This window comes from Chelonia mydas, chromosome 27 (genome assembly GCF_015237465.2).
Source record: "Chelonia mydas isolate rCheMyd1 chromosome 27, rCheMyd1.pri.v2, whole genome shotgun sequence".
NCBI classification, from domain to species: domain Eukaryota; kingdom Metazoa; phylum Chordata; order Testudines; family Cheloniidae; genus Chelonia; species Chelonia mydas.
In genome coordinates this window covers 12,834,026-12,846,331 of record NC_057860.1, presented here as the reverse complement: position 1 = coordinate 12,846,331, position 12,306 = coordinate 12,834,026, and the positions used below count along the sequence as shown (strand labels likewise).

Here is a 12,306-nt window from a genome sequence, read left to right as displayed (position 1 = left end):
AGTGAATAGATCCTTGTGTTTAAGAACATCTGCCATAACCCTACAGAAAGGGATTGTTTTTATCTGTATTGTAGCAGTGCCCAGAGGCTCCAGTCAGGATCAGGGCTTCTTGGTATACAAACAGTCAAAAAAACCACCACAGTCATATAAAAAAACCCAACCACCACCAGTGCAGTACAAAGAGGAGGAGGATATAGAATGTAAAAGTAACTAAGAAGGTTTTCAGATAGTAGTAGAAACACAGACAAAGACTATATTTATTGTGCATTATTTAAAGGTCAGTTTCTTTGGACTTTGTTGCCTTATGATTAATTTGGGGTGCAAAATGCACTTGTTACTAATAACAGATTCGTTTTTTGGCAGCTACTTCAAGATTAAGTGTGAAGAAGATAATTGATGATACACACAGAGACACTGAGTTTTATTAATACCATAATCAAAATTACAGAACTACAAAATTGTAGGGTTGTAGCTGTGTTTGTCCCAGGATATCAGAGAGACAAGGTGGGTCAGATAATATCTTTTATTGGACCAACTTTGGTGGGTGAAGGAGAGAAGTTTTCAAGCTACACAGAGCTCTTCTTCTGGAGGAGAACTCTCTGTAGCTCGAAAGGTTGTCTCTTTCACTATCAGCAGTTGGTCCAATAAAATATATTACCTTACCCACCTTATCAGAACTAGAAAAACAGGATAAAGATGACTTACCTCCGGCAGCTCCCAGTCAGGGGTGCAGCCGGGGTGCAAAGGCAGGCTTCATGCCCATTCTGGCACCGTGGACCATGCTGCTCCTGAAGCGGCCAGCGGCAGGTCCAGCTCCTAGGCAGAGGCGCGCAAGCAGCTCCACCCGGCTCTGGCCTGCAGGCGGCGCCCCCCCCCCAAAAAAAAAAAAAAAGCTCCCATTGGCCGGTTCTGCCAAAATATGGCAGACAAGCTCATGACGTCCTGGGCCATGGGTTGTCATGAGAGAACCTGTTTTAATTCTTGGTTCTGGTTTCTCACTTCCTTTGGCTGCCAGGCAACTTGCAACAGTCCCCTTCTCCCACCCACTGATCTAGAAGCAGCATTGAGGAGACATGAAGAGAGTCTCATCCAGATCAAAGTAAGGTTGCTACAGTGTGTGGGTGTGTATAAAATTGGGGATTCTTTTTGTAGAGAAAAACTCACTTCCCATAATCAACCTCAGTAAATCTTTTTTCAGTCTTTCTATTGACATCCCTTCTAATGTGAGGAAAGGTGTCATGTCTAGTCTGATCTAGACAGAAGATGTAAAGCATACAAGGCTACATACAATGCTCTGAGGGCTGAGAAAGCTGCCAGGTCTCCAGTCCCAGTGAAAGAAGGTCCATTTCTCTGCAGTGTTACTCCACCCAGCTCTATCATTGCCTTGGTTATGTTCAGTTCCTCCTCTTGCAGGGAGGAGACCAGCTTGGCATCCAGGCTGAAAGCTTCTTTCAGGTGCAAATCTTGCTTCAAGATGCTCTTGACCTTTGCAACAACAAAGAAGCAAAATCAAAATATTAAATCTCTGGCTGCTACAGGAATAAGCCTCTGTCAGAACTTCACCAGAGTCACTGCAGTGGATGAATAAATGATCTCTGTCTTTCAGTATGCAAAGTGCTCTGAGATCCTTGAAGGTGAAAAGTGCTGTGTGTAAATGTGCATTATTAGAACTAAGATTCTTATTTTCTGTTAAGATCATGATAAACACTTATTTCCAATTTTTCCTGGATTAGTTGTTCCCTAAAAGTGAGTATTTTGCCTTTAAAGCAGGAGCATGACATACCAATGCAACCCACAGCTATGTTCTCCCAGTAACTGCTGAGTGAGGGTAAAACTGGGTGTGATGGGGTGGACTAGGCCCTGAGGCCCCCTGCTGGAGGCCTTGTGGCCCTGCCACGCCCTGCCCCAGAAAAGGGCAGTAGAGAGGTCCTCCAAGATGCCTAGAGTGGCTGTGTGGGAAGCAGCCAATCAGGGACCAGCAGGGCAGTATAAGAAGAGCTGCACGGCTAGAGAGAGTTCAGTTCCTTGCTAGAGCTGGAGGAGGGTGCCTGGTGCTCCAGGCTGGCTGCTGGGACTCTACAAGGACAAGGCCCTGAGGTAAGGGTGAAGAATGTGCCGGAGCCATGGGAAAGTGGCCAAGGGAATTATAGCAGCAACACCGTTTATTTAAAGGGACGTTATGGATGGCTGCTATCTACAGGGTCCCTGGGCTGCAACCTGGAGTGGAGGGTGGGCCCGGGTCCCCCCACCACCACCACCACCAGCTACTGGGAAAGTAGCCTGGACTTTGAGGCACCCCAGAAGGGGAACTGAACTGTAGTGGCCCAGGTGAAGAGCTGGGGCCAGAAAGGCCCTGAGGGGGTGAAGACACTGCCTCCAGTGAAGGAGCCTTGGGGCACTGTATTCTGGAGCAGGGACAAACAGAGACATTATAGAGGGCACTGAGAGAAGCCCTGTTAGACTTGTACCCTGAAAAGGGTTTGCTTTGCTTTTATCTCACAGAGAGACTGTGTATGACTTGGCCGGTGGGCTGAGTCAGCAAGGACCCACCACAAACAGAGGGAGAGAGTGGAAGCACTCAGGCAGAGGGTGCTCACGAGAGGTGAGTGCGACCCCGTTAACGCTGGGCAACAGCATAGCTAGAACATGCTGAATTCAAATTACAAAGTAATTTCTGTTCATCTCTCAAGGAGAATAAAAATGCCAACTGTTGGTAGGGTTGCTTCTGTTCAGTTTTTTTAGACATATCCTGTATCTGCAATCTCGTGCCACCCATTGCTTCCTGGGTAGATGCCATGTGTCCCTCAGTGTCAGAAAATTTGGGCCTCCGTGTTTTAGTGGATCTCGCTGAAAGTGGGCAGTTATGGTCCCAGCCTTGTCTGAAGACTGTAGTAACCCTTCCTTTGCATCACTTCAAGCTGTGACGTTGCTGCTTATGCCCTGATCTAATCATAGCTTTGATTTAAAACCACAAAAGGAAGACTTCATTGAGAGATGTGTGGCGCGGTTTTTCACTAGCGTTCTCTCTCACCAGCTCAAGCTGTTTGGATACAATCTGCTTCTTCACAGACTGTGCCAGCCGCAGTAACTGATCCTCAGTTAGCTCTGAAAAAGAAGAAATCATGTGAGAAAAGGGTTTTTTTCTGGGCGGTAAGAGGGTAAGTGCAGAGGGTGGACAAGCCCAGGTGGATAACCATCAGTTGTCTGTACTCCCTTCTGATGACCTCAAAGCACTTTAATAATTTGACTAAATTAAGTTTTAATATCCTTGTGAGGGGGTGAGTGGTTGAAATTACTATTCCCATTACGCAGATTGGGCCGCACAGGCACAGACAAGGGAGGAAGTGGCTTGCCCAAAGTCACAGAACAAGTGGTGGCAAAACTGGAGAGTCCTGATTCCCCCACTTCTGTTGCTTAACCACCCTTTCTCAGGTTCTTGCTGAGGTTTCAGGTCCTCTGTGTTATATTCTGGGTTCTCCAATGCATTGTGTTTCCAAGAGGGTGCCTCAATATGAGGATTCTGCTAGGATGCCATAACGGGATGTAAACTCCATCACAATGCTATGTCTGGCAAATGGTACACTGTATTAGCTGGCACTGTCTGCCAAAAGCAGGTCCAAATTCTCAGCAGACTGTACCCTGCCGTAGCCAAGAATCTAAGGAATGTCTGAACCATGCGAGTTCTCCTTCATCGTTCATTCTGGTCTTCGTAGGCAGACTCATTTCTTATGTATTGGTGTGGTTGGGTGCCCCCATTAAAATACCCAGAACTTATTCTTACCACCAAGTGCTTGAAGAGTGTAGAGAACCGGCCCAGCAAGGTAAAGATTTATGTTTCCTGCAGAATCCTGTAAAGTGTTTAGCAAGTCTTCCAAGTCTGGATTCTCACTCTTTAGCTCACATTTATCAGCATCTTCAAAAGCCTCTTCTAGCTGTAGGTTAGGGGGGGAAAAAAGCTTCAGGACTGAGGATTGGGGGCTACTAAGAGAAACAATAATCCAGCGTGGTCATGTGAAGTACTGAAGTATGCATCTGACTGTGCTGGGAGGAAAGCGGTGTTGGGTGACCACATTTTTCCTAACCTCAGCTATCTACTATAGCACAACTGGGGATTACGGGAGTTGAATATTCACATTTGCTGCTGTAAGATACAGGATGCTGGATGAAATGTTCCATTGGCATATTCACATGTAGGAATTTCGGTGTGCCTTTTAAAATGATACTCATAGAAGTTAGACAAAAGAGGCCTACCAAGTAATTCTGCCCATCTTCCTTCCAGAGCAAGGCTGGGGTTTCGCGTTTAGTTTATCTACTTATATGGCAATGGGGACCAGATCAGAAGGTGTTGAACTGACAGATGGTCACAGGATAGGAAGGACCCCTGAGTGGGGGCGGAAGGTCTTTAAACCCATAATGACTGAAAAAAGGAGCTTTACCTTGAGTTTGAGTTCTTGCAAGAGGTCGATGTTTATTATCATGGCTATGATTGATTTTAAGAACTTGGCACGCAGATCTGTGGACAACTGTAAGAGCTCTGCACATTCCTTTTCAACTTCTCTCTGTAGGCCTTCCATTCCTCCATCTGAAAACAGCAGAGGAGAGTCAAAATGCAGGATTCCCTGCTTGTCCCAGTTCAAAAGGGTCAGATAGGACTCAAAATTTAGATGTGGAAAACTTAGATTTGGAAAGGCTTCTGTGAATATTCACAGAATCACACATTAGGTAATTAATAATACTTTGTTCTCAGTTAATGCCTCCTATCCAAGGATCTTGATACGTTTTCTTATTAAAGTGAATATTTTTCTATGTTACAGAACTAACTTGTCCAAAGTCACAAGATGAGTTAATAACAGCCTAGAATACAATACAAATCATCTCATTCTAATTCCTTCACTGAAAAAAAGATTAGTCCACTAAAATATTTCCAAGCCACAGGTTAAGGGTAGTCTATGTGAAATGCACAGCAGCATAAACCATTGCTTTGTCAAGGAATTTTATATGATGATTGTCAGGTTTACACCACTTTACATTAACAAGTACAGTGAGAGATGAAATTGTTACATAATGACTTCAAATTTTTGTTTACAGACATTCTGACGCTGCTTTCTGATAAGTGAGAAATATCCAAATCACATGAAAGTCAACATAAATTGTCACTGTCTTATATTTGCCACTTAAACTGTGTCAATTTTGATTTTCATGCTGTGGCATCTGGTGAAATTTCAAATCCTGTATATGAGATCTCTGTATGAGAGATGACAAGAATATACCTTGTGAGCATGATTCCCCACTCCTTTGAACTTTGTGTCATCACTTACACCTGTGCAAACAACATGTGCATCACTGAACACCTGTTCAGAATGTATGTAAAACATTTTAGTGGGTATGAGTCAGTTCTGAATTGGTAGCATTTACATCCATTTTGCACAGGCGTTTGTGACTGTAAAGGTGAAAAATTGGAAAGCAGTCAGGCCCTGAAACTCAGTATACCGTCCAGAAACAAATCTTTATAACCTATGTGGTGCAGACATCAAGCTATGGAGTAATATTTTTCTAGCTGGCTTGTGGATATTTCCATAGTCTGTGGGTACCTTTCTGGTAGTTCAGAGTGAAATGTTCTGAGAATCAAGCAGTGGGATGTCAAAAGAGGTGGGTCTGTGAGAGGATTTCTTTGTCATGAAGTGCTCTGCAGAGTGAAAAGTCTAGGAAATCTATGTATCTCTAGGTGGCTTCCCTGAGCAATGACTTATAAGGTCAGAACACCCTGAAACGATTTGTCTACATTGTATCCTGATGTCCGATGAGGATGTTATAAAGAGCTACCTACCTGGGGAGTAATCAGATTCCTCTGTTGGACCTGTGAAGGCAGAGAGGTGAAGGAAAAATTATGAATTGTTGTCAACACGAATGTGCATTTATCTTTACTCCACTAAAAGGACTGTGTCCGTATAAAGGGTACGTATATTTGAGTAAAGCCATTATCCTTGTTAATAAATATAATTTTTCATGAACTGGCTAAAATAACCACTCTGGAGCCTTGTTTACACTAAGGAAATTTTCAAAAAAATTCCCACTGTTGCTAAGATTTGTTCAGCTACATCCGTATTAGCAACATTGGGGGCTTGTCTACATACAGATTGCACTGGTTTAAGATAATCTGAGACTAGATGATCATAATGGTCCCTTCTGACCTAAATATCTATGAATCTATGAGTTTAAAAACAGATTAAACTGGTGCAAAGCCCTGCAATGGTTTAAAACTGGCTATATCAATTTAGTTTGCCCCTGAAATGTCGTGGTGCAAGGTAAACGGCTCTAAGCCAGGATTAAATTGATATGTGCCCATACACAAAGTTACACTAGTTTAACTAAACTGATTTAAAAATCCCGCTTTAGAGGGAGAATCAACACAAACAAAGATAGCGAAGTGTTCTGTTTACCATCGGCAACAAATGTTTCATCATCTGGATAATGGGAAATGCCTGTGAAGATACAAAAAGGGAAATGACCATTTATAACCTTTGAAGAATTATTTGATGCCTCAGGTTTTCACCAGCAATATTTAAACCTGAAAATACCACTACCCCACTTGCAAATATCTGTTACATCTTGGGAAGTTCATTTCTAATGTGTTGCTTTTTTCCTCCCATAGTGGATGAGTCTTGTGGATGATGCTTACCCCATGATTCACTTTGAATAATGAGTGGCTTGATTCTGAATGCCAAGACGCAGTCCTTAGGGATAACTATGACTCTCTGGTTGCCTCTGGTGCCCTGGTTCATGGAAAGAGGAGTTAGCGAGCACAAACAGCACAGAGATGTGCTAAAAAGAGGGGGCTGTTCCCCCCCCCTGCATTTCTTGAATCTAGGTAGAAATCGAACCTTTAATGAAAAATGGACACAGATCTCATTCAGAATGCTGCCTTCTATGGTACTGGACTTGGAAAATGTGGTCTCCTCCAAAGCCTGTACAGCCTCATTGATCACGTACAAGTTCTCTCTGCGCTTCCTTAAACCCTCAATGAAGGAATGGTCCATGTTGATTTTCCTAAAAAAAGAAGTGAACTCTGCATCACTACTGAGTTTCTTTCTGTTACTGTACAGTCTTGACACTGGCTCCCCTTATTCTTGAATTTGCCACTCTGGGGGCAGAGAGCAAGATGAAAGCTGGCTTAAGTGTCCACCAGGGAATTCCCCTGATCTAAGCAGAATCCCTGAGTTCACAAAGCCATGGAAGCCTCTATTCCATCTCCTTTCATAGTGCTGATGAGAGGTGCGGCCAGGGGAAATGAGATGTGGCCCTGTTACAGCTATTCTCAGCAGCTGACATGGGCCCATGGGCAGCAGCTGCATAAGTTAGAGCAGTCCTTCCTTCCCCCGATTTCTGCCAGCCTCACCTTTCTCCTTGTAGCAACATGAGGTCTGCTGGTCTGACCTCTACTCTTTTCACCTTGATGGACTTCCCTTGGTAGGTGCTGGCAGCTCCTGTCACTTCCGTTCTCACAAAGTCATCAGGCAGCTTAATAGTCCACGCTACTGTGCCATCAATGTAATCCTTAACAGTGATTGAGCGTGAATCCTGAACATCTGGGGTGGGGGGAAGAGAAAGCCTGCAAGAGTTAACACTTTCTCTTTGTACCACTACTATGTAATTATCGCCCATCGCTCCTGTGCACACAGGAAGGATGAGGCCTGACAGAGTTCAGACACAAGCAGCATAGTTCCCTAGCCAGTCACTGAAAGAAAACAGCCTCTCAAGCCCAGGATGCTGCAGGCAATGTTGCCACACTGGACAGGTAAATAATGTGGGAAGACTGGCCTTACCTGGATTTCTGCTGTCCTGTCCAGGTACCAGAACGTCACAGAGCCTAAATCCTGTTTTGTAGTAGCGGTGCTGAGTCCTCCATAATCTCTTTTTTGGTTGCCTTTGAACGAGGTTTAGGGGTCTGAATTGATCTTGGTCGATAAGGCTGCAAACTGGGATCAGATCTCCATCGTGAGCCAGCTGCTTTGCCAGGTCTTTGGTTACCTTGTGAAACATCCTGCCTGCAGCCTGCTGTACCCTTTAACTGAAGCGAAATGTACTTTTACCTTAGGAGGCAAAGACAAGTGAAGCAAACACATCTGAAATCAACTGGAGGTTGCAGCAAGGTATCTTGCTCTTTGACAGCAAGTTTTACCTGCTCAGAGCTCTTAAAAACAAGCAAAAAACCTAAGGCCATGTTGGCCAAAATTATGCTGATCTAGCTTATGCTGGCATACAGCCATTGTTGTTATTAAATCACTTGTGTGAGTGCACACTGGGATCGTTGTGTCAGCAGTGTGTGTCCTCAACAGGAGTGCTTGCATTGATTGTATTGTCAGGGGGCAACATTGTGGGACTGCTCCTGGAGACCAGTAACAGTTGATGTAAGCAACAGGGTCTGTATTGACACTGTGTCCACCTAATTATCTTGACTGCGACTCTACGCTGCTTGGCGAGGTGGTGTTACTAAATTGGCGTTGAGATGCACTTACGTGGGTGGGAGCCAAATTTAAGTGAAGACACTGCCACAGCTAGGTCGACACATGGCAGCGTAGAAAGGCCTAAGCTCCACAAATGGCCTGTGGGATGGGCCACGGTTATTACGCCCAGTTAGAGAGACGTGATTTGCCCAAGATCAGACACAGTGAGTCAGTTCAAGAGTTGTGAACAGGACCTACATCTCCCAAAGTAGGTTCGTTTAATCGTATCCTGTCAAATTGTATCCTGTATACTTTCTGATCAGGGGCAGGGAGTGGAGCCCCCCTTAGGGAAAGTGAGCCCTTGGCTCTGCCCCGCCCCCCCCATGACCTCTCCCCATAGCTGGAGCCCCGAAACCCCCTTCCCCGCAGCTGGAGCCATGAGTCCTTCCTCCCTGCCAGAGGTGCCCTGAACACCCCTCTCCCCACCGCAGTCTGCTCAGAGGAGCCGCAGGCCAGTCCCAGCCATACCTCCCTTCCACTCCCCAAGCTGTCCCAGGGAAAAGCCTCTCATTCTTGTCCGAAGAAGATTTTGATATGCCTCATGCAGGTTCCGGGGTGGCTGAGGAGGTGATATTTGCTACTCAGCTTCCTGGGTTCATCAGTAATCTTTCTCAAGACCTGGGAGATTACTGGTGAACCTGGGAAACTGAATAGCATATGCCGCCTCAGCCACCCGGAATCTGCATGGGGCATAATCAAAAACTTCCCCCAAAACCCTGCAACCAGGGGTTGGGCAGCACCCCAGCCCTGGCCTATTATACCCGCCGCCCATGTCTCTGATCATGTAGATTGTTTAGGGTCAGAGGATGAAATTAGTTTCTAAAGGAACTTGATCATTACTCCCTGCGATGGGTGAACAATACAAATGAAATTTCTTGAATGATAACAGATTAGTTGAAGAGTATTCCAGACAATGTTGTCCTCTCCCAGTGCTGGGATTCTAGCAGCCCACTACACCTTATCCTTAAAAACAGCTGTCACCAGCAGGCATTCAGCTTGAACCATCAACATCCATATTTCATGAAATAAAGAGCTAGAGAAGTTTCTTGCTGCAAAGAGCTTATGATCTAAGGAGGGCAATAATAAATAATTAGCTATTATGCAGGTACTTTTCATCAGTAGATCCAAGAGCACAAAGGTAGGTTGCTGTCACTGGCATTTCACAGAGAGGGAAACTGAAGCATAGAGTAGACATTACTTGCCCAAGGTCACAGAGCGAGTCAGTGGCAGAGCTGGGGATAGAGCCTGGAAGTTTTCACTTCTGGCATCTTGCTCTTAACCACTAGACCCAGACCTTCCAGAGCTCGCAATCCACAGCCCAGTGCCCTGGGGAAAGGCAGAGCAGTCAAAGATCTGGACAACAAACACTGATTAATGGATGCTGCATATAATAATTCCAATACAGAGATTTACAAAATGTTTTCAAAATGATTCAGTAGTTTCGTTTTGGAATTGTAGAGGGGGAGTTCACATAACTCCCCACACAGGTTTGGAGACAGCCTGTCTAATTCAGTGCCAGTTCCCCCAGCATGAACATACAGGACTGGATGTTGTTAGCTTAGGTCAATAATAGGGAGCATGGAAGCTGAGAGCTTCCCTATCCTCACAGCTGAGAGTTAAACATCTGGCTGGGGCAGAAAGGAAACTAGTGCCCTCCAGGCAACATCCCTTTTCAGGTCTGTCTCATGAGCTCACCTCTGCCCCCACTTTTCTCTGTACTTTGACCATCATCTGAAGTATTAGGATGTGGAGGGCATAGGAAAGGACAAAGTAATGTGATCGTAATTTACAGAACTAAACTTGCCCAGACAGAAGAAAGTTATATGCTTTTGCTCTGTGCCCAGTGAAATTTCCCCTCACGGCTCGGATTCAGCTCCTATGAAGAAGGACAGAAGGGTTGCTCCTCCCCACCTTTATACTTCAGGTTAATACTGTCCACCCCTCCTGAAAAAAAAATCACTGTTCTTTTCTTCCTGTGTTTTACATAACTTGCTTTACTCATAGCCCATAAGTGGTGGTTCTTTTTAAAACCAAACACTCCAGGAGCATGGATTTGTTTAAAGAGCAGAAAGGCACTGATTAGAAACCAAACGGGGCAGGGTCTTTTTTTTGCGCTCCAGTGTAACAAGGAATAGCCCTCCCCCACTGGTATTACCCTAAGCTTGCATCATTATTTCAGTCTCTTGATTAAACACTTACCACTCTGTCTGAAGACTTGGCAGGACCAGTTTGTTAGTGATATGATCAGCTGTGTCTCTCCTCATCTCAGCATGGCCTCTGATAGTTTCCTTTTTCAGTAGTTGAAATAAAAAAAAAACCCTTATTCCTCTGTACTTCCTGTGACAGTACAGGAAGTGGTTGCCTGAACCGACCTGCCGAAGTGTGGTTTTTGTTTTTTTTTTTTTGCTTTCAATTCTGCCTCCAAGCAGCTGGTCTTCTCGTTTTTTTCCATCTCAGCATTTTGGCAAACTTTCTGCAAACTCCTGTTTGGCGTTGCTTGGCCTACGTCAGGCACAGAGGCTGTACTGTGGACTTGGACAACATGCCTCCTCCAGAGTACTACAGTGCCACTTCAGGGTGTCATCTCCAGCAGCGACAGGCCCCAGCAGCATGCCCTGCTCGGTATGGAGCCTTGTGAGAGAAGCAAATGGGCGGACGTGGAGTTGTGGATTGCATGTTTTACACCTCATCAGTTGTATATATACAAAATTATGTGGACACTTTATACTTTTGGGGCGACATCATATAAGAAAGGAACCTAGACAGATTAACTCATCCCCTCTGCAGACTGACTCTTTAAATGGGCAAAAACTGGGCCTCCAATGTGAAAATACCCAGGTTCAGATGGCAGAGGCAGTGTGAGGGGTGTTTGCTTATTTAAAAAACATCTCTCCAGCTGGGCAGGGGGGTGAAAAGCCAGCTCGAGAACCAGCGTGCATACTTATGATACTCCTTTCGACATTCTCATGATCAGGCTCTTAAGAGTTTGAACTCTTTGGGCAGCATTGGTTTATTTGTTCTGTGTTTGTGCAGCACCCAGTTAGTGTCTCTGCTGTTGCTCCCTGCCCAGTTACTGCTGCTTCCCCACCAGTCCCACACAGACCTGCCTCCAGCTGTAATGTCCAGCCGTCACAGCCTGTTCCACATGCAACTCTGCATCTGTTCCTGCCTCCAGCACAGCCCATGACAGAGCTTGGCCACTTCCTCCTTCACCACCCTTTCCCTTATCTGGCCTGCGGCTCGGGGAAAAGGGACATGCAGTGGGGGCTGGCGGGAGGTGTAGTCCCCTGCATAGACCCAGCTATGTCACTGTGATGCTCTGTACCTTGGGGGAACACCCTACACCTCCATGTTCATCCTTATGATTGTGTGGTATCCAATGCAAAGTTTGTCATGTCGGGTGTCTTCAGAAGGCTCATGATTCACTGAGCATTGTTGTTATAGTAATGTTATAGGTTGTAATTTCATGTATATAGTTATGAGGCTGAAAATGTGTTCTCATGGCTTAAAACACGCCCAGGTGAAACTCTCCAGGAGTAGAGGGGCAGTTCACATCTCATCAGGGCACGTATGGGACAAACCCAGCCCCGCCTCACAGGAACAAAGAACACTGGCCTAGGCAGCAACAAAGGATCTGTTGGACTCTCAAGTGAGTCACCCCCCCTTCCCTTGGTCAGTTTGAGACTACAATGAAGTAATACTCACCTGACTCTGAAGGGGGGGGGGGCAAAGCGAAGAGGGAAGAAAGGGAGAGATGTTTGCCATGCTACAGACACCACCACCAAGTGACTGAAGTGCTGAT

General features: G+C 45.4%; 1 protein-coding gene and 1 long non-coding RNA gene across 6 annotated transcripts; one reads left to right on the top strand and one right to left on the bottom strand.

Moving 5' to 3' along the window:
- Positions 1-277: 277 nt before the first annotated feature.
- LOC102947830 (gasdermin-A) lies at positions 278-8,040 on the bottom strand. Of its 2 annotated transcripts, XM_027824467.3 has the most exons (10): positions 7,824-8,040; positions 7,397-7,586; positions 6,882-7,047; positions 6,680-6,773; positions 6,441-6,482; positions 5,828-5,857; positions 4,437-4,582; positions 3,782-3,932; positions 3,032-3,105; positions 278-1,485 (listed from the first exon to the last, which is right to left on the bottom strand). In XM_027824467.3, exons 1-10 carry the CDS (start codon positions 8,038-8,040, stop codon positions 1,243-1,245), a joined length of 1,353 nt encoding a protein of 450 aa, XP_027680268.2. In that variant the 3' UTR covers positions 278-1,242. The 2 variants fall into 2 exon arrangements, with proteins under 2 accessions (XP_027680268.2, XP_043392990.1); XM_043537055.1 differs by having other exon boundaries at positions 6,680-7,047.
- On the top strand, positions 1,994-11,381 carry LOC119564537. Of its 4 annotated transcripts, none has more exons than XR_006287703.1 (4): positions 2,037-2,097; positions 2,503-2,602; positions 3,035-3,158; positions 5,726-11,381. It is a non-coding gene; the product is annotated as an uncharacterized LOC119564537 (long non-coding RNA). The 4 variants fall into 4 exon arrangements; XR_005223518.2 differs by having other exon boundaries at positions 3,035-5,955; positions 6,653-11,381; XR_006287705.1 differs by lacking the exon at positions 3,035-3,158.
- Positions 11,382-12,306: the final 925 nt, after the last annotated feature.